Raw genomic sequence first — 27,250 nt, forward strand, 5'->3', positions numbered from 1 at the left:
AAATAGGCCTTGACTGAAGATGCATTTTTTGGTTAAACACCATTAGTGCTATAATTGACATTGATGAGACTTGTAACGGTCATATTCTCCTTTGAAGAGGGAATGACCTGTCTTCTCAATGTTTGGCATAAAAATAATAACAATTGTGGTATAAATAATTGCTAACTATTTATATTGGAATGAGAAATTCATTTAAATGTAGGATAAAAATAATCCACATTTTATCATGAAATTATTATCAATAATTTCTAACTATTTATATTGGAATAAGAAATTCATTTAAATGTAGGATAAAATAATTCACATTTTATCACGAAATTATTATCCTAGTAACCAAAGTCAAGTCCTAAGCATGATGCTCACGTTAGTGTAAAAATATCCAATGATTACATCAACTTTATATTTGTAATTTTGGTCATCTTATTTAATTAATTTTAATAACAGTAAAAGTGCTCTGTCAAATACTCATGCACGTTTACAAGACGTGATTATAATTATCAATTTCCAAAACACCAACAAAAGAATTAATGAAACATTTGAAGTGCTTATACGAAAATTTGGATGCTCAATTTCCAAAAACTCCAAACCGGAGACGTCAGAGTTAGTGCGCAGTGTGATATTATAAGGGAATGCTCCGTACTTTCGTTTTTCCCGCCTTTTCCTCACATATCTGTGTTGATCACGCGAATTCACCCGTACGCTACCCATTTCCTAAATTTCAAAAAGCACCCAAAATCCTCTGCGATTGTGGAGCGTCAACTCGAGCTTATTTTCTCACAAGTCAGAAACGAAAGGAGGCGCGCATGGTAAATCTCGTTTCTATTTAGTGGTAAGGTTACAACTCTATGCTCAATTTCTATTAATAGTAGCCGGCTATATTTGATTCACCAGATTTTGGATCATCACTGATAGATTTGAATTTTTTAATCTCTGATTCATCTTCTTCTCTAATAGAGCTTTAGCGTTTCGTTTTTGAAAAAGGAAGTAGTAATACCGGAAATTGTTCTAATAAAGCAATTTGGAATTTGGGTTGGATATTGAACTTCTGGAAGTTTCATCTGTAATCTTCTAGAGTTAGCGTAAACTAACTATTACAAGTTCTTTTGGAAGATCAGTTCTCAGTTATTCTGTGCTCTGCGTGTGTGTGAGAGACAGAGAGATGAGTTTGTGTGTGCGTGCGTGTGAGAGAGAGACGTGTTTGTGTGTGTGTTTTGAATGCAAGCAATAATTATAAAAGTTTGACGGTGGAATTTGTTGCTAAACTTGATTAATCACTCTTTCTGCTTACATATTCGACACTCACGGAATCAGTTCATTTTGGATCAGCTGAATTTGCGACTATGGAGGTCAACAGGAAGCCAAATTCACGAGATGTAAGTGGTCAGCTCTGTAATTCGAGTCTGAGTTGCTTAATTGAAGCAATTTAATTTGCAGATTTTCATCTGAATGCTATAATGGGATCTCGCTGAAGCATATTTGCTCTGTCCCTACTGATTTTTCCGATAGTTTTATATCTCTAATTTCATCGGTGCTCTGTATTTTTTACCTGCTACCTCAACAGGTAGATAATTCTGTCCCGTGAAGGCTTGGACAGATGGGAAAAATCACCTAGTATTTTGACTCCATTGGGGTTTAAACTTGAGACCTCATGGTTCTCAAGCCACTTCATTGAATGAGTGCAATTTTCAAAAAGTTTTAATTAGTAAGATAGATGTTGAATCACTTTTATTTTTTCCTTGTTAGGACCCTATGAGTGACGCTTGGAGTTTTGGCAGCAATTATCACCCATCCAGTCAATCTAGAAAAATATCAGTTGGAATTGTGATAGATTCAGTTGCAAAATGCAGAACACAAAAAGCAAAGCAAGCTGAAAATCACGCGCACGTGGCTGCACTTAAAACTTCTAACAAAGGGACATCTGCTGAAAATGGTGGGACAACAATGGCTCGAAACAAGCGGAATTTTACGAATGACAGAAAGAAGAAGGAAATAGGGAGCACTTCTGCTATCAGAGAGCCCACGGAGCAGCAGACATCTCCTTGGATATCAACTAAAACCCTCCACCATGAACCAAATTTAGAGCCTGTTACTCCAGCAGAGAAACCTTCAATTGTTCAGGGCGTAGTTGAGATGTCCAACAGATCAAACAGAGTGGAGGTAGGACCAGTAGAGTGTTCTTTAAGGGCTTTCTTAATCCAGACAAGGACTTTACAGTTTGACAAATCAAAGCAGGTGAAGGAGAATGCTGCAGTGGAAGAAATGCCTGAGAAAGAAGTCAAAGGAAAAAACGACAAACCAGAAAATGCAGGCAGTGAAACTTTAAGGTTGAAGCTTTGGGAGATCTTAGGAAATGTTTCTTCCCAAAACAAGCAGTGTCCAAATTCTCCAGTTCTCGAGCAGGATGCAAACGCCTCGCACCCAGAGCACAAAGACACAGGATATCATGTCGATGAGCCTAGGGAAAATTCAGATACTATAGAAAGTGATACTCAAAGTCATGAGTACGCTATTAGGAGAGCGGTTACTCGTTCTTTAGCTCGAAAAAGAGCTCCTGCTAAGTTGAAATCATACAGTAGAAAAAGGCCACCGGCATGTAAGGAGGATGGCTTAGAGAAAAATCCCTTCCTTTCAAAAGATCGGTGGTCTAGAACATTATGTGATGCTGGCACTGATAGTTCGTTGATGGAAAATGGAAGGAGAGGCAAGAGGAAGAGTCACCAGATGGATGCATCCAAGATTTGCGAGCAGAACAACGTAATGAAAGATGAAGATGCAAGCAATAGTCATAAAAGAGTACCACTTGCTGAGAAATTTGTATTTCCTGGTGTTGCAGCTGGTAATGGTACTACTTTGTTTGAGGAGGAAAAAGACGAGATGGACCAGCCAAATGCTGATAACCTAGAATCCCCTGTTGTAGAGATGACTGAGCAGCTTAGAAATCTGCAAGAACATGTAGATCAGCATGGAAACTCAGCAGATAAATCCAAGAGGAAAGCATTGGACTCGGACTCTGACGAACAAATCCCAACTTTGGCAATGAAAGCACCTAGCAGAAAATCGTTTCCTGGATTTGCACCAAGAAGCAATCAGGGGAAACCACATGGTGATGTTCATGAACATATAACATCTAAAACTGAGGGAATTTCTAATGTCAAGAGCTCTGATTCTGGCAGAAGATCTTTTCCTGGATTTGCACCAAGAAGCAATCTGGGGCAACCACATGGTGATGTTCATGAACATATAACATCTAAAACTGAGGGAGTTTCTAATGTCAAGAGCTCTGATTCTGGCAGAAAATCTTTTCCTGGATTTGCACTAAGAAGCAATCTGGGGCAACCACCTGGTGATGTTCATGAACATATAACATTTAAAACTGAGGGAATTTATAATGTCAAGAGATTTGGTCCTGGCAGAAAATCTTTTCCTGAATTTGCACCAAGAAGTAATCTGGGGCAACCACATGGTGATGTTCATGAACATATAACATCTAAAACTGAGGGCATTTGTAAGGTCAAGAGCTTTGATGGACTTAAACGAGAATACAAGTCCAATGCACTGGATGAGTCATCTGTATCCTTCTTCTGTTGACTCAACAGTTGTAATCTAGTGATGATTGTCATAGTATTATAGTAATGAGTTCTTGCTTTTCCTTATCGAATGTACAGGATGATGCAGGGAAATTGGGAAGTTCTCCTTTTTCCGAATCAAGGCCTATCAAGGAAGAAGATACACAGTTTAGGTTTTCTAGACCGTCATCCATGGAAAGTGATGCCGAGGGCTCTGAAGACAGTTCAAACATTCAAGGTTAAATTGATGCTTTGAGATTCATGTCCATATATTTATTCGTTGTGGTCTTTTTCAGTTCCTGTAGTTTCTTTCAAAAGTAATCGTAGATCTCCAGATGTTCCGTACTGGACATAAATTACATTTGCTGCTGATCTATGACTTTTACATCTGATTTCCCCATTTGTGGTGGTTGTTTGCCCAATGTTGAAATAGATTTTGCGTGTATATAGAATGTGTCACATTTGATGGCCAAGGTGCATGGAGGCAGGAGCTTCAAGTAAACATTTTGCCTGGCTGTGGAGGAGTGATGTCATTACTTTCTGTGTATTATTAATGGGACCAAATTCCCTTCTAGACTTTGTAATTGGTGTAACTTACTGCTGTTGATGAGATAGAGTTGCCTTGCATACTTTATACCATTAACCCTGACTGATGCTTCTTGCTGTTTATCAGTATGACTGATGATCGCCTGTTATGACTTTAATTGTACACTTTGCTCTTCCTTCAGATTCTTATGTGTTCATTCAATTTATATCTTATTATGAGTAAGGTGTAGTTTGAGAGGTAAGATAAAGTCAAAAGTTTGCTCGAGTATTAATATATTAAGCCCCTTCGGCATTTATCGTGATCTGCTCTTGTTTAGAAATGATTATTTGTTGCTGAAATTGAAGAGATGCATATAGATGTCTCTTATGCATCAACTGCTTAAGGAGAAAGTAGAAAATGCGGAGTAAAATTGGACTTGGTATCTTGAGGTACTTCTAAGATCCAGAGAGTGTTACTTTTCCGCTGGAAATTTTGGAGATTCTTCACCAAAAGCAGACACAATTTAGTACTTGGTGCCTGTTAACATGAAAAAGTGATATGGCTAAGTATTGATCTTCATTCAAAATGAATATTATTTGATTGATTTTCTGCCTGACTGATGGAGCACTGTGTGGGAACTTCTAACTGACCTTTTATTAGTAAATAGGTTGTTGAGCTAGCCATCTTAACATAGAATGAATTTCTTAGAAGTATGCGACCTCTTGATAAGCGCCTCCTTTGACTGAAGCAAAATCAGTTGTTCTCATTACTTTATGATATCTATGCAGGCGGTATACAGACACAACTGTCTCCTGAAAACGGTAATACCAAGGAACAAGAGGCTCCTCGACTGAACAAAAGACTCTTCGACAAAGATGATGCTAATCTTTCTGGAGTTAATCTTGCTGCAGCCTCTTCTAAAGGTTTATGTCCATTGGTTCAATGTTCTCCACTTGTCTGATGGATCTTCGTTTTATTCCTTTATAATTGCTTTTTCCTTTCCAGTTGATCATTCCCTAAAGACTGTCTCTTCGTCTCTCTTTCTCTCTTTGCTCCACATGAATTCAACAGGAATTGATTGTAGGAAGCTTGAGAGGTATTTAGCACAGAATGAAGAGGATGCGCTAACTAGGTATTTCTTGCATTTTCAGATTAAATAAAATTAAAAGCTTTCTTCAGCACTGAATTCTATTTTCCGAGTAGATGAACTAAAAGATCCTTCAGAAGTTTTTCTTTTTCAACATTTCATTGAGCGTCAATATCATTTTGCAGTGCCATGACCTTATTTGCTATCTCGTTGGAGAAAGTTAGAAGCAAAATTAAGTCTGTTACTAACCAACGATCTGCTGAGATTCTGGAGTCTGTTGCGGAGAATATACATACGCAGTTACAGAATGCTGAGTTTCAGATTAAAGCAGACATGTAAGTAGAGCATAAAATGGCAGTTACAATTTGGAAGAGTCTGTCTCTTTAACTATGATTCTGCTCTGTTCCAGGGGAAAGATAACCAGTCTGAATAAATCAAAGAGAAAGCATGTAGAAGAAGTGCTTCAAGGTAACACATTAAGAAAATATTAACAATTTGCTCGAGTCTACTGTGTTCTGTTGTTCTAATTGAACATGGTAGCATTTTGCTCAAAATTGAGTGCCTGAGGCAGCTTAATTCTGCTACTTTCTATTTGTTTATGTCATGGAAACGTTTTCCTATCAGTAACATGTTCTAACTTGTTCTTCCAGATGCCCTTGGGCTGAGGACTATTCTGCACGTTTGAGTTGTGTCACAAGTTTATTTTGTATTTTACGTTGTTAACTACCACTTTGAAAGGATCCATCAGATTTGCGTGCCATAAATCCCAGCATGACTAGTCTCATATTTTAGTAGTACTATTCTTCTACAGAATTTTGTTTTCTTAACATGATGAGCTTGTGGAATTAATACTATCTTCCATAAACGCAAATTCACACGGAAATTTGGCTCTTCTACGTTTCTTTCCCGGATTTTCTGTGATTCCTCTTCTCCAAAGCTATGTGGTTCTTTTGCTTGTCTGAAAAATAAGTTACTCTGAATTACGTTACAGCGAAACAGCAGCATCTGAATGCCATATACGAAAGATTCAAAGAAGAGGTCAATCAGCATCTCCAGGATTGCAAGAGCACACTTGAATCTCTAGAAGCACATGAAGTTGAAGTGAAAGCAACTGTGGAAAAAAGAAGTATGATAAGATCTTCTATGGATTTTGTTAATGTATAATTATTTAGTCGGAGCCAGCAATTGTCTATATCTTGAATATTATTTCATCTACTGCATACTAGATCTTCCAGATGACGGAAGACTAGTAGTTGATGACATAACATGTTCTTTCTTTGCTAGTTAAACAAATATGTTAGATTCCCCATGACTTATTGCTGCAATATGCTTTTGCTGCTCATACATTTTGTGGCAGCAAACATTGATGCGGTGCTACAGTTATATAATGGACCTGTGCCTTCTAATCATGAGTACAAGCTAACTTCCGATGTTTCTGTGGATTTTCATATTGTAGAAGCATCAAGTAGGAAACTACTTTTGGAAGCGGAAGAAGCAATTGAGACTCAGCTTGATTATGCTGAAAGAAGGATTAATTCGATCCACCATGTAAGTATCCTGCACTCACAATTTGAAGAGCAGCTTTTCATTTAGCCTTTACGCCCCCCCCCCCCCCCCTCCCTACCTTAACCTAAAAAAAAAAAAAAAAAACCAAGTCCTCCCCACCTGCTTTGCCGACTAGGATGTGGTATGAATGGTACTCATCACTCATCAGGTTTTCATTATACATCTTATACACCTGCATTGTGGCTTCGATTATCTATCATGTGTACTATTTCAATTGGCTGTTTTCATGTCAATTTGCTACGAGGTTAATTTCACGTATTGTCATTAAACTTTACCTCTGAATGGTGCTCATCACTCATCAGGTTTCCATTATACATCTTATACACTTGGATAGTGGCTTCAATTATCTATCATGTGTACTGTTTCAATTTGCCCTTTTCATGTCAATTTGCTACGAGGTTAATTTTACGTATTTTTGTTAAACTTTACCTATTATAACAGTAAAGTTACGAAACTATCTTTTTCACATTAAAATAAATGAACTTTACCCACTAGAACAGTAAAATAAAAAGAGTCACTCTGTGACATTAGAATAACTAGAGACTTCATTGACCTTTTCAATTCCGGAGGAGATAAATGAGTATTACTTATCTAACTGCAAGTTTTCCATTCATGCAGGTGGCAAGAGAGAAGATGTGTCAGCTGAAACTTGTGGTTGCTGAATGTTTAAAAGAGGGTGTCCTTGGTTGACATAGGGTATTGTTCAACAATCTCGAGGTTTCAGAAGACCACCGTTCTAGGCATATCTGCCTCTAATGCGTGGTAAATAATAGCTATTACATTATTTCCCAAGGAGTAGACTTTTTTACTTTCTTTTTAGGTCTTATGGCGTCTATTTTTCCTATAGTTCACTAGTACTTGGGTAGATGCTCTTATCAACATTTTCTTTAAGAAACGCACTTTCTCGGAATCCTTCTGTGTAGCTTGTCGTGACAAGTTTAAAGTTCTCCCGATTTATGCTTCTTGGAGGGAACACAGCAAAATTTCTCGTTGGTTAAGAGAATAGGCTCCTCAATTTAGCTAATGACTCGGACAGATGGTCATCGTCCTGTTAAACTTTCACGAGCCAACCAAAGAAAATGACTTTGGTTCATGATCCTTGAATTATTCAATTGAGGTTTGTATAGAGAGAGAAGGTTATATTACGCCTTATATATGTACTCAGAATAGAAATACTCATTTCATTTGAAAATCTGATTCTTTAATTGTCAAAATAGCTTCTTTCATTAATTGAATCAAAAGTGAGCTTGAAATAATCCCTCTGAAAAATAGAACGACTCAAACGCAAAACCTCGTAGGATATTGTAGTAGTATTCTTATTGATTAGTCACGTTGTTGGTGTTTCGGTAAAAATGCAGCGCATCAATGGTTATCTGTACTTAAATATTACGCAGAACAATTAATACAAGGGTCAGTAATAAGACATTCAAATGTTTGTGACCAATTGTATACAAGGTTAAGTTTGGAGCAAATCGAAGTAGTCTCAAGTTAAAGTGTTAAACATAGTATTAGTTAAAAGTTGTATTTACTCCCTTAACAAGCACTTTCTACTGAGTTCGACAATGTAATAGTAAGAAGATTTGACCAAAAGATATAACGAGTAATTCCAAATGAAGGAAGATGACTGAGAAATATGTATTATATTATTGAGGTTTTTATATTCCTATACTACGTATGAAACTTTATTCCCATCCTAATCAAGTTTTAACTTAATTACATGGCCAAATACAATTTACCAATTAGATACAAATTAGTTTTAAATGAGTATCCCTTTAAATTGTGAATTGAATAAGGAATCAATTATTTCCCATCCCTGTTCTCTCTCTCATGCGCTCTCTCTCTCTCTCCGTCTCTCTGTCTCTCATTCTCTATTCTTTCCCTAATTTTTCTTCCTCTGAGTTCTCTAGTTTTTATCCTTTCATGTTGTATATAATTTTAATGGAATTCATCAATGGATTTTAATCGTTTTACTATAGAGTTTTAACTTAGCAATTTTCTTTCATGTTGCACGATTGGTGTTCAAATGGAAATTGTCAATCAATAAATTTTGAAGGTATTTGGCTCTCCACCATTGACAGCCATTAAAAAGCTTTGAAACTTTGAAATCAAATTTGGTTTCAAAAATCATTATTTGTTTGGATTAGGTTTTGTTGCAGGTAATATTGTTTGGAGTTTATATCTCAATTTTGATGGTGTTTGGTGAAGATTAAACTTGATTTTGGCTGAATTTCAGATTGAAACTCGAAGAAGAAGAAGAAGAAGAAGAAGAAGAAGAAGAAGAAGAAGAAGAAGAAGAAGAAGAAGAAGAAGAAGAAGAAGAAGAAGAAGAAGAAGAAGAACACATGACATACAATATACTTACGAAATTGTAGTAAAGTTGTATGTAAATTGTATTTTGTTGTAGTTATATATTTTTTTATTTGAATGTTGTACGAAAGTTAAAAAATAGTTGTATAATGTATGAATCGTTGTATAAAATTTGTATTTAAGTTATATATACTATCTTTTTATATAAAGTTATTGATATGTATCAAAATTGTTTTAAGAAATGAAGTTTTAATTAGAATTTCAAAGAGGAAGAAGAACACACCATTTACAAATATACACAAAAAACATATTGCAAAAAATTTGTATGAAAATTATATTTAAGTTGTATGCTGTTGTAGTTGTATTTAACTGGGTAAAAATAATGTAGCATAGTTATAGATAAGTTATAAATAAGTTTTATACTATATAATTAGTTATATAAAATAAATCTTTAGTTTATATGTTATTGTACATGTATCAAAATTATACGTTTTATATATCTAATTTGCATGTTACTGCTATCATTTAAAATATCGTTTATCACATGAAATCTTCTTTATTTCATTAGTAAGTGGTCGAATAAAATATAACAACAACAACATACCCAGTATTATTCCACCCCGTAAGGTCTGGGGAGGGTAGTGTGTACGCAGATCTTTCCCCTGCCTTGTGAGGAGAGAGAGATTGTTTCCAATAGACCCTCGGCTCAGGAAAGCATAATCAAGTAGTAGAATAAAATGAAATAATAGTTTAAGTACTGGAGCTCTATGAAATTAAGTACAGTTTGTCTTAAACTATAAGCTGGTTTAATTTTTCCCATAATACAAAGTGCATCAAAATGTATAGCATATTGCCGAATTGTAAAATTACAGAGTGGGGGCTCTTTCAGCAGTTCCAGCAATAACAACGAGCAAGTTGTTGCCAAAGGGATCACTCAAATAACTAAATAATGTGTAATTAATGGATCAAAAAAATTAACCAAAAACCAAGAAAGAATTATATGCAATACAATTAATTAGCTTTGTCATTCTTTTGAATTTTACATGCATTATTCAAATATAATACAGTTAATTCCTTTCGTAGGATAAATAATACAATTGAGAAAGCAAGAATGAAATGCAAGGACAGAGTGCTAACAATGTATAGCACAAGAACAAGCTTCTTGTTGGGAGAAAACAAATGAGAAAAATAGAAAAGAAAAGAACAAAATAATGAGGAGGAAAAAGAGGTGAGTATACTTATTAAAAAGAGGGGAATCTAATTTAAGTATATCACAAAAACTCGGGTAAGAAGAGCAATACAACTCCCCAGAATTGAGGCAGAAAAATAAGGAAAGAGGATAGGAGAAAAAAAGAGAAAAGTGTGTAATTGAATATCCTAATTTAAGGTATTAATTGTGGATTGTATATAATTTGTAAGTACTTCTTATTTACGGTGGGTAATATACAAAATTAGGATAATTTTAGTAAATAAGTTTCAAATATTGTATAGGAAGGAAAAAATTCCTATATTATTTCAATTAAATTTCAAAGAGTCGTTAGTCATATTAGTTCGGTTAAGTGACTGAAATAACGGGTTACTTCGGTTAAAAAATCCGGGAAATTGCTTCATTTTGGGAGAATTACACTAAACTAGCTGCACAAAAATGACAGCTTAAGAATCCGTTTGGCCAAGCTGTCAAAAATTACTTATTTTGAAAAGTACTTTTGAAAATTAGCAGGTTGTGTTTGACCAATTTGTTTGAGAAGTACTTTTTGCAAAATTTGATAAGCAAATTATGTTTGGCCAATCTTTTCAAAAACTACTTTTGAGCACCAAACTACTATAAAGTACGGTAAAAGTTTGTTCATAATTAGCATTATTTAAAAAGAGAAATTTTAAATTTGTATTACAAAATAATTTAACTAATTTTTATTTTTATGTTAATTGGAATATAAAATGTAAAGTAATATGTATTACAGATTTTAATCATATAAAATATAAGTATGTAAAAGCAATAATATTGGTAGGAACATATATGCTTACAAGTTTCCCCGTATGAAAAACACTATTAGTTCTTGAGAAAATAACAAACTAGGTAGTATTGCTTTATGTCAATTATATTATATGCATGCACGTAAAAAAAGTACAAATAAACTACAAACTGGAGATCATATAATATTGGTATACTATACAAGAAAAAAGTTTATACATTATGAAGAAAGTGTCTGAATCTGGTGATTAGCCCTGCTATTTCAAAGAGTAATAGGAGACGAAGAAAAGAAGAAACTAGAAAAGAGAAAAGAAGAGATCTATTTATATTAGAGAGATTATTCAAAGATGGAATAAGAGAAGAAGAATAAAATACGGTAAAAATTGAAACAAGAAGAAAAGATGGTAGAGATAAAAAAAGTAAAGTTAAATTAATAAGGATAATTTAGGAAATATAATTTTGTGGTAAGGATATTTTTGTCTTGAAAACATTTATTTTCTGCTTCTGCTTCTTGGAAAAAGCTAGAATTGTAGCTTCTTCCCAAAAGTAGAAAAATTATTTGTGCCGCTTCTCAAAAGCGCTTTTTTGTTTTGACCAAACACTTTATATTTCCAAATAAGTACTTTTTTTGGAAAAAATAAAAAGCACTTTTGGCCTCCTGGAAGCTTAGCCAAACATGCTCTAAGATTGTTTTCATTGGCCATGTCGCCCAGAGATTCACCAGCATTAATATTATTTGACATGTCAATCTGACTTCTTCAACTTATCCTTTTATGTCTCTTCATTTGACTGGACACAAAATGTAAAAATGTAAAAAGCATATCTTAAACCAAAACTGTGCATACATATCAAAAATACCATTTGAATCTTCTAGTTCTAAACATGCCATATCATTTTCATATTAGAGTGTCGTAAGAGTAAAATGGGAGCATTGGAGTTAAATAACTTAATAAAGAAAGATAACATTCTTTCGGATACATATTTAAAAGGAAAAAAGGGGACAAAAACTGGAACAGATGGGGTATTACTTTTTGATAATATACAAGAACATCATTGACATGACAATTCATAATCTCATATCGACAGTGTTTCACACAACAATTGTGCCCTGAGCCCTGTAGACGAAAGGTGCACACTCTATCAATTATGGCGTGGACTACCAGGCATCACAGTACAAAAACACGGAGAAAACAAGATTCTAACATTGGCTATGCCAGAGCAGCTTCCCGATTGACATCATTTGACAAAACACCCATGGGCTCCGCAGCATGTTCTGCCTCCAGGTCCTTCCTTGCATGGTGTGAGATATGAAGGTTCGCAAGGGAGTCACTTAGCGCATCGGTGGTTTCCTCGGCTCCTGCTACTAGAGCGTCCACCGCACTGTGACTGGTGGATGTTTGAGTTGGTACCTCAGCAAAATTCAGCTCCAGCTTCTTCAGCTCATCTTCAATATCTTCATCATCAATTTCTGCATCTGCTGCATTTGATCCTGAGGAGGAGTCAGACAACTAGCATTTTTAGCACAGAAACAATGCCAGCTAACTCTTTACTCATCAGAATTAATCAGATTGAGCAGATATGTTCAAATTGTTCGGTTTATCAGTTGATGGGTGAATATCTTCATACTCAAAGGTCATATTAAGCGATGTCCTGACACCAAATTGAGATAGTATATATTAACCTGATAAGGTTCATTATCGTCCATCAGTTTATGAACTGGGAGAGATAATTCAACAAACGGGCTCGATCCATTTGGTTATGTTTTTTCCAGTGAATAGTATATAAGAATTTTCACTACCATGCTTACCGATCGAGTTAAAACTATCAATGCTTTCTCTTGAATTTTAATACTGTTAAGAATGTGACTCGAATTTCGGGGGCGTAAAACTACCTAGAAGTTCATCAATCTGCTTCTGTGATTCAACACACTCGTTCAGCTCCTGTAGACACAGCTCAACTTCATCATAATCGATCCCATTTTCCTTAATAGCCTGTGTGCCAATTCGAATGGCTTCAGAAACCTGCCATTAATCAGGGTTAAGTTTAGAGTTGCCAAATCAGTTCAAAAAGGGCTAATAAGGTCATCTGTAACTTGTCAGTTTAGGATTAGAACAAGCACAGTTTCACATGATATAATATCCAGGGACTACTAAGAAGATCATTCAACCTCCTTTGAGGCTTCTGCATCAGAAATAACTGCAAGGACTTCCTCCACTCGGTTTAAAAGCGCTGTACATTTTTCTCTACTCAGAGAAGCCAGCTTCATTTCCCTTGAACACCTTAGAGCCACCTGTTTGTTCCCAAGTTTTAGAGAAGCTAAAGCAGATTCTCTAGACCTGCGCATAGAACAAGCATCATATTATTGTGGTTAACTTTGAGGAACAGTGCTACCTTTATGAGCCCTGAATAGAGCTATTAAGTCTGAACTTCACAATAAGATTACGTCAAACGATATTGAGCATGCTAGCCCTCTTCTGGCTGCAGGAAAGCACTTTCCAATATTCGTTCTTGATTTTCTTTTTGTTGGATGAAGCACTTATTTTTGCAGGTTTACACGACAGATGCATTTATTGTTGGAATCTCTTCTCAGTTCGTATGAGCATTTAATAATGGAGGATGATAGTCCTTACCTTTTCCAGCGTTGATCTATCACATTAAGCTGATGCTCAAGTTTTTCTACTGTCCCAATCAAATGCAGCACATCAAAATCTAGACTTGTTGTGCCAGAAAGTGCTCGTGCTGAAAGAGAGACTTTCACCCCCTGTATGGAAAAACTACATTCGTCCATATTACTAGCAGTGTTCAAGGATTGGTGAGCCAAGCTTCCAATGATTTAACAAACAAAAGCAGTAAATATGGCAGTATTAGGAGGTAGTCAAGATCTCTGGGATGGCCAGAAGTTTAGGTTCCAATCATAAAGGAGAAACAACAGAACCCAATTGTTATTGAATGGAAATCAAAAAAGATTGTAGGACATCCATATGATGATGTTCTTGATTGCTACAGGTAAAGTGAGCCCGGTAAAATAGTATAGTGAACTATTGCTTCAATACAATATTACTAACTCGTCCATCGCACTATTTTTGGACTAGTAAGTTTAATGTTTTAATACATAGGGATGTTTTTTTGTTAAATAGTATACTACAGGGATTAAGTTAAATTTGAGCCCAGACAACAGTGATGTTTTCTGCCAAAAACTCAAAAGAATGCTGCTTGTTCTCATCACAAAAATAAAAGAAAAAGAGAAAATAAGTTTCGCCATTTCCACCCCGTTCTCATTCTTGGTATAGCTTTCACAGTAATACTATTTGAAAAGAGAAAGGTGAAAGGAGAAAAGTAAACGAGAAGAGGTAAGGGTTATTTCCCTTGCTATACATGAAAGTAAAATGAGAGGAGATGTTAAAACAGAGGGGTAGCATACAGTTATAAAATGGAGAGAAAAACGCGTCTCTTTTATTTCTCTTTCAATTATACCAAATAGCTGGCCATAAATGATGACTAATACTTGAAAGGGAAGCGATGAATTTCTCTGTCATCCACCCTTTCCTCTTTCTTTGTGGAGGAAATGAAATGCAAATGGAGAACAGCATTCCTACTAACATTACCTCCATTAAATCCTTCTTGTTTGTTACAAGGTACTTTGCTTTCCCGCATTCAGACAAGTGATTCAAGACTGCATGAGCTTCCTTGAATCCGCCAGAAAGTTCCTCGAACATTCTCCATGTAATTACACATGAAGCTGTCCAGTGGCTTTCGGATAATGCTTGGACCACTTGAAGAGCCTTTTCCTAGTTGTTTGTTTTGGGGGGGTGGGGATTGAAAGATTAGAACATTCAATGAACCATTAAGGAAACTAAAGTGAAATGATTACTAGGGCTACCTCAAAAGGGAGGTACAGGAAATAAAGCCAAGAAACAAATTAAGGAAAACCATGGGAAAGGAGGAGCAAAAAAAAACGAACAGTAACCAATGAAAGCACAAAAAAAAGCAAGAACAAAGCCAACATTTAACATCATGTAGTATTGGAAATAGTCATAGTCATAGACTGACAAAGGCAATGCTTGAGATAAGGCCATTCATACTTCCACTAGCCTATTTTTAACCGTTCTAGTTTTATCAGCTTTATCTTAATAATTTATGACATCCCCTCCAACTCTAGTACATAAAGATGAATAATATCAATGATTGGTTTAAGAACAAGAAAACAATTACCTTCAGTAATACAGGAATGATGTAATAGTCTTCGGCAAGCTTTTCTTGAGTAGGTGGTCTCAACAGACCTCCCAAATTTACTACTTTCTGCAAAATTTGGGAAACCCAGCCACTAGCTGGATCAGTGACTCCCACATTCTGCAATAGCTCACCAGCGGTATACATTTCAAGCTGCATGTAATGAACAGGATTGTCATGCTGCTGGCTGATGCAATTTGTGGACATATGCATGGGGCAGGAAAGAATTTCAGTTCCAGCGTAAATCTCTAAACTTCTCATTTAAAATTGATAACACTGTTCAACTAATTGAATTTTAAGATCATTTGCTTACAGTCTATTTTGATGATTAATAAGACAGTTCAAATAAAATAATCTTTATATTGCTGCAAAAGAGATTTTATCAGAAAGAACAAAAGGCGCGTTAAAAGTTAAAACCCACGTACAGCAGAGTTCACTAAAATAGGGGGGGAAAAGAGAGGACCAGATAGACTAACGAAAACCACCAAATCTTATATCCACAAATGATCTCTTCTATCCTTACATCAAATTAATCTTTTAGAACAATTCATTCTGTTCATCTAGCTTGTCGTGAATTCCATTCCTCCATCAAACTTCATAAACAAGCCGGGACAAGCCTTGTTTTTTGGTTTTGTTTTTTGTAGTGTCAAAGCTACTTTTCTGTTCTTTCTTGCTCTCCCTATGTTAACCTTCTTATCAGCTCTTTCAAATTTGCATTTTAATGAGTTTGCCTAAGTTTGAGATTGGTGCATAGCTGATTGATTGATATAATCTCTCTACGTTCTTGAACACCAATCAGCAAAATGAATAATCTTTTGTTGCTGACTTCCTTCGACATGTGCGCATGCCTTTGAGTCAATCTATAACCCTTCATGTCTTTAATTTCCACAAAATTACATTTTCCCACAATATAAGTTTTTTTTTTTTTAATTTTCTGAGAAAGCATATAAGATGTTCCATTGAGGATTTTGCCCAATTTCCCTTTTTTTCCTATTTCAAATCAAAGACAGAATCACGCCCAATAATCAAAGCTGATGGGTGACAGTATGACCTTCTTTAGAGATATTCTAAGATCTCATTCACTTTTTCCATGTTAGAGGAATCTTCACCGTTTCCAACTGTGTCTCCACATCCTTCTTATCAGGCGGAGCTTTCCATAGTTTGAACAGATACTCTTCTCCTAATTTTACCATCTGACTTTTCCTTTTGACAAGAGGTCCCCAAAAATAAGTTTGCCATCATTCATTGCTCTATAGCAAAGCCTTCCTCTTCTAGCATCAGCGCTGAAGCTAATATTCTCTACTATGACCAAATAGTTTCCCCCAATTTCCTTCCATCCTCAGTAACAATTCACTGGGATCCTAATACCGCAGCTTTTAGCCTCTCTATTTCTGAACAATGGTGCCCCGACAAGGTTGTGCGTACTTCAATTGTCCCACCAGGTATCTGCATATCCACCAATACATGTACTGATTACTTCTATCTGCCCATGCTTGAGCAAATGGAAAGAAACCTTTTTTATAACACTACTGGTTCGAACCCTAGTCTTCCATAAGTATCATACTCTCTATTGTTTCACTAATGCAGATATGACCATCTTGTTGCAAATTCGACTTATTAGAATTTTACTGGAGAGACTCTTCTTCTGCATCTTCAGGTTGGGTTTCTTCTATTTTTTATTTCCAATTACGGATCACCCACCCAATCTAGTTCCTCTCTCAGTTATCTGATCTTGCTTATGGATATCTCTCTTGACTTAGGATAGAATAAATGTTTTCTTCCATGCAAAGCGCTCGTTTATCTTTTTACCTTTATTTTTAAACACTAACATACTAACATTTTTTGATCAAGAAATACTAACATACTGAAAACAACACACAATTGAGGCACCCAAGGCTATGGCATAATGGTCAATGAAGTGGGAGCAAACCTTGCAGTGGTGGAGCCAAAGTTTTCATTGAACGGATTCAACATTTGTAAAAAATAGGCTACATCAAGTCTGTTTCAATTCAAGTCGAGGGGATTCAACCCTTGTATTTATCATGCATTTTATTATTTTTGGATAAAAATACATGTATAACGAGTATAATTTTTTAGCAAGAGGGGTATCATTTGAACCCCCTTGCTTCAAGGTAGCTACGCCGCATTTCTCATTTGCCTAAGCCTTGGTGGGTAGAGTTACAGAGACGAGCTCAAGCTAGCCCAGATACCACCACTATTAAAAAAAATACACGCAATAGAGACTCAAACTAGAGGATATCAACTACAACAACCACTAGGATCCCACTACTTACCTTATGCTCCTTCCCTTCATCCCCAACCAAAAATCACAAAATAACTTTGAAAAAGATTTCTTATGCAATACATTTTCTAACTTACCAAAAACACATACGACCATATGTAGGTTACAATGTGAGACATACCAATACTTGTTCGAGGCACAAAGGGACGAGGCCTCCTCGGTCGAACCAAATCTTCACCTTCCATTCAGAACACAAAAATTGGTCAATTTGTCATGTTATGGAGCATTATCAGAGACAAAAAAAAAAAAAAAAAGTGATGAAATGACAGGAGAAGTAAAAGAGAGAAACCTGAGAAGGACGAATAATGAAGATGTGAAGATGTCGAGCAACTTTGAGAATCAAATCCCTCCAGAAAATATAAAGAGGCTCCCAATCACTCCTCTGACCGCTGAATGCCTTGTACCTGGCAATCAACTTCACTTCATCGTCCCAATCAGGAACTTCTTTCCTCAAATATTCAATCAGCCTCGACTCCTCTTCTCCTTTAACACTCTCCATTTGCTGGTTTTTGCCCATTAACTGTAAACCCTCTTAAAACGACAGACCTCTCTTATGAAAACTGGGAACAGAAAAGCTTCAAATTTGTTTCATATAACTCTATTTGAAATTGCTAAATTTTCGAAATTTTTGGTTTATTAGATCAAACTAGTGTATAGCGCGGATAACAAAACCTATACAAAACTAAAGGATACTAATCAAATATATTATTTCTTTCTTATTTATTCTTTATTAAATTATTACTATATATTTACTAATCTTACTTTTTATTAACTTGTCAACTGACATTGATACTACTTTTCTTTTAATGGAACATTACTTTTCTTTTAATATAACATGAATATACATTTTCAGTCTCGGAATATTTTTATTTTTAAAACTTCTGTTATACTGATTAAAATTCTTCATATTTATTTGAGTGATACTTAATTATATTTTAATTTTTAATTAATTAAAAGTACAAATATCCTAAAATTATCTTTATCCCCTCTTTTCGTATATTCTTTTCGACTCTAATATTTGATTAGTTTTCTCATTTTATATTTTACTTAAAATTTAAATAATATAATATATTTTTACTAAATTATAAATTTGAATTCATCAAAAGTATAAAGATATAAACTTTTTATTATTTTTATAAAAAATCTATCAATACCAATATTGTTAATAATTCTTTCTTTTCTTAGTCATTCTTTATAATTCTTTATTTATTATGATTCAATTATATATTTATATACGATTTTGTAATCATAATTCTAATTATAAGTCTTATATTTTTACTTATGTTACGTCAAGTACTTAGTCCTATATGTATATTATTTTCTTTCTACGTTAAATGAAATAATATTTAATTTTATACATTTTTTACTTCTTCCAAAAAAATATGTTCTTTTACTATTTTGTATAATGTATCAATATATTTAGGATTTTTTTTTTACATTAGATGGAATCCGCAATTAGACTTTTCTTCTATTTTATTTTTAATATAAAGCTTTGAATTTTATATTTTTTACTATGTTGCTTGTAATTGTTTCAAATTCAAATTCGACGTTTCTTGTATGCTTAAATTCAAATTCAAAAAAGAGTAATTAATTATTAGCACCACATAATTCACAATTTAGTTTTTTTAAAAATTAAAATAGAAATCAATTATTATCTAACCTACTAATTTTGCCCAAAAATAGCCAAGTGACTTTTTATTATGTTGTCACTTGGCCTAATATAGTGTATTTGCCTCTCTTCTTATTATCATAATATATTAGTATAATGGAATGGACAGGAGAAAAGCACTCAATTGGGAGCTGGGATGGAGAAATACAATGGCTAACCAAGAGAGTCAATAATGGGAGACCAAGGGCTCAAATCATGAAGTTCTTATTTGCAGCAACAGTATATTCACCTGGCTGNGACAATCAGAGAGATCACTCTATAGCTGCACATAAAGGGACAACATCAGAGTAAATGGAAGAACTTGTTAGAACAATTAGATAGATTTCCTATATGAAACAATGTATAGAGACTAGCATGCTAGAAAAGAAATAGGAAGATACTGTAATAGGTTATGCTGATAGGATCTAGCTCTAGAATGAGCTAGCGGTTGTACATATTTCATTGGTTAAATATAAAATTTTTTGTTTTGACCAAAAAAAACATAATATATTAGTATAGCACCTGCGCAATCCGTGGAGAATATAAATCATGTTGCATGATCTTATTCTAATTAAAATAAAAATAAAAATACTATTAGGTTTTTATACATAAGATAAGCTTATTATATATATAACAAAAACTAATAATTATTAAGAATATTGTAGACTTTATATAAAAATAATAGAAGGATTATCTCTTTATACATTTGATGAATTCAAAATTATAATTAGTAAAAAGATATTATATTATTTGAATTTTTAATAAACTACAAATCAAAAAACTATTCAAATGTCACAGTAGAAAAGAATATACGAAACGAGGAAGATAAAGATAATTTTATGATATCTATATTTAGAATTAATTAAAAAATAAAATATAAATAAATAACACTAAAACATTATTGATAAATTTAGATCATTGAATAATTTTGAACAATATAACATAAGTTTAAAAAAAAGAAATAACTTCAATATATATCAATGTTATATTAAAAGAAAAATAGTAGTATTAAAATATTAAGCAAGTTAATTAAAAATCACATTAGTAAATATATACATACCCAAGCACTTCCCCGTGAGAGGCAGTGTTTGAGTTGGAAAATGGGGAAGGAGATAATGAGAAAGGCAGAGGAGTTGGTAGAGAAAAGAATGAAAGGAAACGATGCTTCACATGATGCAGCCCATGCCTTCCGAGTTAGAGACCTTGCCCTTTCACTTGCTCGCGAAGAAGGCCTTTCTTCTTCTCCTCATTCCATGCTTATCGTAAGTTAGAGACCTTGCCCTTTCAAACTATTACTACTGTTAATTATCAACATACATATTCTTTGGATTTCACACAAATGGAGTATGATTTGGAGCCTTGATAGAGGGTTCAAATTATTACTACTGTTCATAATTTGTGAGTTGCTAATTTGTCCTTTGGCAAAATTGGGGCTTTCTTAACCATTTTCATGAAAGGCACTGCTTGAAATATTTACATGTTGCAACTTTGGAAGCAGTTTGCTAGGCTTTGCTTAAAGTTAAAAGCCAACAGTGTATGCTGATAATCGTATTAAGTTAATCCTTTCAATGATTCAACACTCAGCTTACATTTACCAAGCACTTTCCTTCTTCATAGCACACCACTAACTTCTGAGGATCCAAGTGCATATGTTGTTGAAAATGTGGATCACTATGAGCAGAATTTGCTTGAGGATGCTCTTTTTTTTCTTCTATCTTTTCTACCCTAGGACTCAATGATATGGATATGTAATATAAGTTGCCAATAGTTAGTTACTAAGATTTGATTATGAGTTATTAAATGGTAAAAATTCGTAATTGGAAGTTTGTTATCATTCTTTTAGGCATTTACACAAGTTAAAACTCTTCTTGCTATTATTTCAGGTGGAACTAGCTGCTCTTCTACATGACATAGGTGATGACACTTTCACTCTTTTTTGGAGATATTAGAGCTTTAGCTTAGAGCGACTGTGTTAACATATTGTTAGAATGCTTTTGTACATTATTTACATAGTGCTGTGGCTATCTTTTTTATTATCATAAATCAACACTGTAATATATGAGGGAATAACCTATTGGATTATGAGGATGCTACTTTTGCTGCTTGGGGTGGGGGAGACGAGGGGAGGGGATGGGATCTATTTGATGACTGTCATTTTACAATACGATTGAAAGAAAATATTATAAGCAATTGTGATGAGTGAGCTGGCATCTCTCTGCTTATAATCAAGTTTTCTCATTATTCCTTTGATATATTATGTAACTAATCAGATTCTGATTGGCTTAATGAATGCAGGTGACTACAAATACGTAAGGTTAGTTTCTATTAGATTTCAAGATATGAAGGATTTTTTTGTAGTCTACATTCTCATGGCTTGGTGTATGAATGTTTGCTTAAAAAGGTGATAAATTTCTGTATGGACGTCAAAATGACGCCCATGCGCCTTCTTGAAGTGTCTTGGAAGGGTGATGTAAGACAAAGAACCGACTTCCATGTGATTACTTTCTGCCAACCGAATGTCCCCTTAAAAGGTGATAATTTTCTGTATGGACATCAAAATGACGCCCATGCGCCTTCTTGAAGTGTTTTGGAAGGGTGATGTAAGACAAAGAACCGACTTCCATCTTTCTGCCAACCGAATGTCCGCTTAGTGCACTAGACTAGATTTAGTGCAGTACTATGAGGCCAATGTCAAAGATCATAGAGTGCATACGAGCATTAGAGGAAAGACATTAGCGTTGGTTTTATCATCTTTGGCATGCTCTTCCCATCATTTGATTGATAGCTCTATATGGTCATGTTTTTTTTTTCTGTGCAGAATAATCTTCTTAAAAAGTTTTGGGGTCCATCCTTGTATATTGCTTAATTACTGGTTTTTCTTGTCTTCTCCCAAGTGTTCACTCTCAATAACTGACTTCCCATTTTATTCATCTCTGATGCTTTCTCTTGGCTTCTAGAGATCCATCTGAGGCAAGGATTGTTGAAGAATTTCTTCAGGGTCAAGGCATAGAGGAAGGAATGAAGATAAAGATATTGAATATAATAAAGGGGATGGGTAAGTTTGTCGATACAGTTGATTGTCTACTGTAGTTATGTTATCTTTTTGGATGTTGATGTGATTTTTCTTGTTCTCTTCCGTCCTTCTTAAATTATTTGTGTTGACACACTCTTGTAACATAAAGTAAAAACTATCTGATAAAGTAGAAAATATAAATTCTGACTTCATACAGAATAATTTTATAATGTGTGTCACTTTGAAATTGAATTAGCCAAAAGTAAGGCAAACAGTATGACTCTCTTTCTGTTAAATCATACCTTTGAATATTCTATTGCTTCAACCTTTGAAATTTTCTTATTCGTCTGTGCATGTCTGGCACAAACCTTAAACATATCATGCCGACATGATCAGGCTATGCATGTCTAATTACCAACATGATCTGCTATTCATGTCTAATTACTGGAATACAAATTAGCGACCATAATGTTATTGTATTGCCATACCAAAAGATTTTCCAAGTGGTTTTGTGTTCATGACGATGTTTTCGTTACTGTCTTTTCGTATGTGTGGTTAATATAGTATTATACCCTGTTTGGCCAAGCTTAAAAAATCAGCTTATTTTGAGAAGTGCATTTTTTTTTCTAAAGTACTTTTGGTGAGAAACGGTTTGTGTTTCGCTAATTAATTTGAAAAGCACTTCTGAGCAGCAATTAGTGTTTGGCCAAGCTTTTAAAAAGTGCTTTTAAGTGTATTTTTCTCAAAAGTGCTTTTCAAAGATGTGCTTTTGGGGAGAAGCTACTTTTCTCCGCTTCTCCAAAACTGCTTATGCTTCTACCCAAAAGCACTTTTTTTTCTTCCAAAAGAGCCTGGGCAATAACGATTAAGGAATTTGAGCGCTGATGTAGCTAAGAGCCACCTTCATGCCGCCAGAGAGGCTGAGGTGAGTATCGTCGCATCGCCTCCGACAACTTCTTTTTGGGGTGGGTTCTCCGTGGACAATGCCACCTTAAATCGTTTTTTTAGTCTTCATCATTTACTCCCCTTTATTTTAGTAGGCGCCAGTCTTCTTCATCTGGCCGCCCAGTTTCCCGAGGCGTTGGAAATCCAGACCGGCTCAGAGAATCACTCTCGCTATTTAGCCCTTCGTTCCGCCAACAAGTACTCTCCGAGGGCATGGAATGTCTAATTTTTTGGTCAGAATATCCACAGTAATGTCTCTGTTAGATTCTCCGGTCGAAATAACTTTGAAAAAAAAAACGCTTTTTTTTAACAGACTTATTTCATGTAAAACTCCGTCTGTATTTTCACACGACCTTTCTGCTTTCCCATGGAGTGATTGGTGATTGTGTTTCGCTCTCATTTTCTGCACTATAATCTGTCATCTTCGTTGGGCTTCATTTTCTCTGGAAGATCAATGCGCAAGATGATTGTTATCTTCTGATGATTTGAAAATATTGGCAAAATGAACTGTTGCCTTTGATATAGGTTTCAAGGAAGAAGTTGGAGGGCTTACAAATAGGAATTATTCAATAGAGTTTGGGGTGGTGCAAGATGCAGATCGACTTGATGCAATTGGTGCAATAGGTAATTGATTCAATTTAATTACCTCTTGGTGACCTGTTTATGTTATGTCTCCTCTCATTCTTTGTGGCAGGCAGATGCTGCTTTAGATTTGAATTTATGCTACTTGAATTTTTGCTGATTACATACTGCTTGGTTGTGTTCCTACCTTAAAAAGATGTTGGTTTTTCATAATTTGGATATCATACAATAATTATGGTTTCAGGAATCGCCCGTTGCTTTACTTTTGGTGGAAGCAGGCATAGAGTTCTCCATGACCCAAAAATTCAACCTCGATCGGATCTGTCTAAGGAAGATTACATGAACAAAGTAGAGCAGACAACTGTGAATCATTTTCATGAGAAGCTTCTCAAATTGAAGGACTTGATGAAGACAAAGGTCAGCTAATCCTGCGCTTCTGTATATTTTGCTTTATCCTTTCAGAACCTAATAAATTGGGCAAGAAGAATTTTCATATGAGTTTTTCTTTTAATTTATTATCTGAGCCGAGAGAAATCATCTCTTTATTACAGGCTGGGAAGAAAAGAGCTGAGAAAAGGCACAACTTTATGGAGGATTTTCTGAAGGAATTCTATGAAGAGTGGGATGGGAGGGCTTAAATGAGGTAGCAGTTTTCCAGTTGATGTTTCCATGTTCCTAAATCCGCCCCGTTTTATGTAATGGTGTTTAACTGCGCGCAGGCGCGTAGAGTTTAAGAAAGAAAGAAAGACTATGGTCTAAAAAAAGCCATAAAAATTTGTGTGCCTATAAATCAACTCATTAAGGGTAAGATGAGAAGTTTAAAGTTAAAGTAGTTCGTAATGTAGAAAGATATGTGTCATTCTTTTTGGGACAAACTAAAAAGGAAATTGTGGACCCAAAATAGGACTGTGGGAGTAGTTCTTTGTCTTGGTTGCGCATAACCAAATGAAAGAAGTTCTTTATTTATTAAACTAATTGATGGAGAACTTCTGCATCCTATAATAGAATCTCATTTACATAAAAGGAGAATAGTTCTGGTTGAAGCAGCAACTGATTATTATGAACAGAAATGTTACAAATTTTTACATACCAGGTGGTCAAAGAGCTGAAGCACTTGTTAGATAAAAGTAGTGTATATTACTTCAGTTTCCTGATTAAGCTTTCAGCTCATCCATTTATTTATTTTTTTAATAAAGAAACTGCCCTTAGGAATCAGCTTCTAGGGCTTCTGAAATTGACCAAGATTGAATATGTTAGCTTTTCCTCTGAGATTTTCCATTTGTTTCAAATATTACACACTCCTTATTCATTTTCTGTTTTGAGTATAAAGTGTTGGACCTCGCAGACTCCTTATATAGATTGGTAAGCATGAGAAAGTCGTGTTTGATGCTATTTTGAGACTAGCTTTTATTGCCTCTTCGGCTCTTCCAAGTTTATTGATCAATTTTTTGAATCTTTCTCAATATACTATCAACCTTTGTGGCACTTATCATGAACACGTGTTTGAGATATTGGTTTACATTTTGGTGGAGGTCATAATAAAGTCTGGTTATTTAACCTTTAATTTAAACCCAACAGTGCCGTTTCATAATTTAAGTATAACTTGTAAGTCAACTGCTGCCAATGATATCTATTGATGATCAAATCGGGGCGCAGCTGTCAATGGAAGGATCAGGGTTAGTACACCTTAGGTTGTTGGGACAGAGTTTTTCGAATAGGAGTTCACCTAAACGTTGGTCTTCTGTCACACCTCGGAATGAATATCTCGAGCAACCAAAGAAAACCTCATTGTATGGATCACAACTGGTAACATAAAATGCAGGGAAGAAGAAAATATTCAAATGCCAATGAACCCGACTTAAATCTCCAATACTCAAGTCAGTAATGTTTTTAGAGAATAAAGCGTGTCAAAGAAATTAATTAAAATGTGAAACGAGAACCACAATGAATCTCTTACATTAACTTTATTTGTGTGATCGTATTGAGTTTTGCCACTTCTCCTGTTCATCTTCCTCCTCTCATGTCCTATTGCGCCACTTTATGGATGCTGGCATATTTTTATATCTCTGGTGGGGTGATAATGCAGTTTCTTCCCGTTGGACATGGCTGGCAGTTGGCCATAGCTGGATTGTGATGTTGATTCTTGTAAAGATCACATTGCTTTGTATCTATCTCCTCGGTCAATTGTGAGGTACTAGTAATAATGTAGAGGACGGATTTGATCTGCCACTTGATGGTCACGCAGAGTTATATAGACGATGGCTTGTGTTGTCTTGGCAGACTATTCGTTCTTCCTTCTGCAAGTGTTGTGGATGTTTCTGAAACTCGTATTCACGTCGCATCCTCTTGACATGCTAGTAAGCTAGTGTGTTGATATGCTTTTCTTCTTCAACTTTCCTCAGGGCTCAAGCTTACCGAGAAATCCTTTCCTTATTCTGTCCTGTGGTAAGTTTGTGCCTTGTCTTGTGATGATCTTTAAAGTATTTTGGATTTGACCTTGAGCTGCTGGACATCTTCCTCTGTAAGTTGTGAAATTAGAGCCTTATTCAATTTGGTGATCAGTGTGCAATTCTTTTTTTGTTGGTAACATATGTACATTTTGAATTTTACTCAGCGTGATTTCTCGGTCCTTCGGAATTTTTTTTGATTCACTCCAAAATCTAACATCTTTTAGCTAGCAAATACTTTTAGATAATCTTTTAGTCACATTCCCATTGTTCCTCTGTAAGTTGTGAAATTAGAGCCTTATACTAACAAATGCTGCCAACTCCCATGAGCTTAAACTGATTTGAGATTATAAGAGATAATCTCATGAACTTGTCCGTCGTGGTCTTAATACCGCTATCTCAGTTGCTAAAAATGTTTATTTAAGATTAAAACATGCACTAATCCCTCCATGGTGTTGTTTGTCATATCTCAAATGATGCTTTTTAACATCCTTGAAACTCGATAAATGATGCTTCTTATTTTATGAAAAAGTTGCTATATGTGCGTCTTTTCTGATATTTGCTAACCATTCCCCTTTTTATTGAGATCACAGCTTAGCCTTATGGAATTGCTTCCATGTCTTTTACTTCCTTCTCTCTACTCCTATTCTATTCTAGGATTCTTTTTATGAGCTTCTTGATCCTCGGTTGATCGCCGCCCTAGCCAGATAGTAATTTCATCTTCTCCATTCGTTTGAATTAGGTACTCTTCTTTATAAAGTTGGGGCATGTCACGACCCAAAACCCTCCGTAGGTCGTGATGATGCCTACCTTGCTTGCTATGTAAGCGAGCACACATAAATACCAACTGAATAGAAAGCAAGGCTATCTAACAGATACAAGATATAAATAGAAACAAAAGTCAATTCCTAATATTCATCAATAACCGCGAAAATCTACCAAGAATTAGCGTCACGAGTCAATGAGCTTCTAAGAATAAATACAAATCTAAATAATAAATACAAGTACTATCCGAAAGAAAAAGGACAGTAGACTAAAAAGATAGAAGGAGACTCCTCA

General features: G+C 35.0%; 3 protein-coding genes across 8 annotated transcripts; 2 read left to right on the top strand and 1 right to left on the bottom strand.

The window, feature by feature from the left end:
* Nucleotides 601-7,655, top strand: LOC109229550. 3 transcript variants are annotated; one of them, XM_019395046.1, is made up of 12 exons: nucleotides 601-829; nucleotides 1,327-1,373; nucleotides 1,744-2,157; nucleotides 2,233-3,570; nucleotides 3,666-3,804; nucleotides 4,881-5,015; nucleotides 5,164-5,224; nucleotides 5,365-5,514; nucleotides 5,589-5,647; nucleotides 6,171-6,305; nucleotides 6,636-6,727; nucleotides 7,364-7,655. In XM_019395046.1, the coding sequence occupies exons 2-12, from the start codon at nucleotides 1,341-1,343 to the stop codon at nucleotides 7,433-7,435; spliced, it is 2,628 nt and encodes an 875-aa protein (XP_019250591.1). In that variant the 5' UTR covers nucleotides 601-829; nucleotides 1,327-1,340; the 3' UTR covers nucleotides 7,436-7,655. The 3 variants fall into 3 exon arrangements, with proteins under 3 accessions (XP_019250591.1, XP_019250584.1, XP_019250576.1); XM_019395039.1 differs by having other exon boundaries at nucleotides 1,312-1,373; nucleotides 1,744-3,570; XM_019395031.1 differs by having other exon boundaries at nucleotides 1,744-3,570.
* LOC109229571 (charged multivesicular body protein 7) lies at nucleotides 11,956-18,234 on the bottom strand. Of its 2 annotated transcripts, XM_019395058.1 has the most exons (8): nucleotides 17,846-18,234; nucleotides 17,678-17,734; nucleotides 15,237-15,407; nucleotides 14,630-14,812; nucleotides 13,655-13,785; nucleotides 13,192-13,360; nucleotides 12,916-13,045; nucleotides 11,956-12,513 (listed from the first exon to the last, which is right to left on the bottom strand). In XM_019395058.1, the coding sequence occupies exons 1-8, from the start codon at nucleotides 18,071-18,073 to the stop codon at nucleotides 12,233-12,235; spliced, it is 1,350 nt and encodes a 449-aa protein (XP_019250603.1). In that variant the 5' UTR covers nucleotides 18,074-18,234; the 3' UTR covers nucleotides 11,956-12,232. The 2 variants fall into 2 exon arrangements, with proteins under 2 accessions (XP_019250603.1, XP_019250612.1); XM_019395067.1 differs by lacking the exon at nucleotides 17,846-18,234 and having other exon boundaries at nucleotides 17,634-17,716.
* LOC109229584 (uncharacterized protein YpgQ) lies at nucleotides 20,285-26,331 on the top strand. Of its 3 annotated transcripts, XM_019395088.1 has the most exons (8): nucleotides 20,285-20,466; nucleotides 21,088-21,118; nucleotides 21,500-21,518; nucleotides 22,162-22,259; nucleotides 23,688-23,786; nucleotides 23,989-24,161; nucleotides 24,296-24,387; nucleotides 25,831-26,331. In XM_019395088.1, the coding sequence occupies exons 1-7, from the start codon at nucleotides 20,305-20,307 to the stop codon at nucleotides 24,380-24,382; spliced, it is 669 nt and encodes a 222-aa protein (XP_019250633.1). In that variant the 5' UTR covers nucleotides 20,285-20,304; the 3' UTR covers nucleotides 24,383-24,387; nucleotides 25,831-26,331. The 3 variants fall into 3 exon arrangements, with proteins under 3 accessions (XP_019250633.1, XP_019250625.1, XP_019250641.1); XM_019395080.1 differs by lacking the exon at nucleotides 25,831-26,331 and having other exon boundaries at nucleotides 24,296-24,773; XM_019395096.1 differs by lacking the exons at nucleotides 21,500-21,518; nucleotides 25,831-26,331 and having other exon boundaries at nucleotides 22,164-22,259; nucleotides 24,296-24,773.

This window comes from Nicotiana attenuata, chromosome 1 (genome assembly GCF_001879085.1).
Source record: "Nicotiana attenuata strain UT chromosome 1, NIATTr2, whole genome shotgun sequence".
NCBI classification, from domain to species: Eukaryota; Viridiplantae; Streptophyta; class Magnoliopsida; order Solanales; family Solanaceae; genus Nicotiana; species Nicotiana attenuata.

Bases quoted from the DNA above. Each gene is read 5' to 3' on its own strand.
- LOC109229550 (XM_019395039.1), top strand. From the start codon at position 1,341: ATGGAGGTCAACAGGAAGCCAAATTCACGAGAT. The intron at 3,805-4,880 runs GTTAAATTGATG...ATATCTATGCAG, and splicing joins AGACAGTTCAAACATTCAAG to GCGGTATACAGACACAACTG. The intron at 6,306-6,635 runs GTATGATAAGAT...TTCATATTGTAG, and splicing joins AGCAACTGTGGAAAAAAGAA to AAGCATCAAGTAGGAAACTA.
- LOC109229571 (XM_019395058.1), bottom strand. From the start codon at position 18,073: ATGGGCAAAAACCAGCAAATGGAGAGTGTTAAAGGAGAAGAGGAGTCG. The intron at 17,735-17,845 runs GTTTCTCTCTTT...TCTGAATGGAAG, and splicing joins TCATTATTCGTCCTTCTCAG to GTGAAGATTTGGTTCGACCG. The intron at 13,786-14,629 runs GTAATGTTAGTA...TTTTCCATACAG, and splicing joins ACAAGAAGGATTTAATGGAG to GGGGTGAAAGTCTCTCTTTC.
- LOC109229584 (XM_019395088.1), top strand. From the start codon at position 20,305: ATGGGGAAGGAGATAATGAGAAAGGCAGAGGAGTTGGTAGAGAAAAGA. The intron at 22,260-23,687 runs GTAAGTTTGTCG...CCTTTGATATAG, and splicing joins GAATATAATAAAGGGGATGG to GTTTCAAGGAAGAAGTTGGA. The intron at 24,162-24,295 runs GTCAGCTAATCC...TCTTTATTACAG, and splicing joins AGGACTTGATGAAGACAAAG to GCTGGGAAGAAAAGAGCTGA.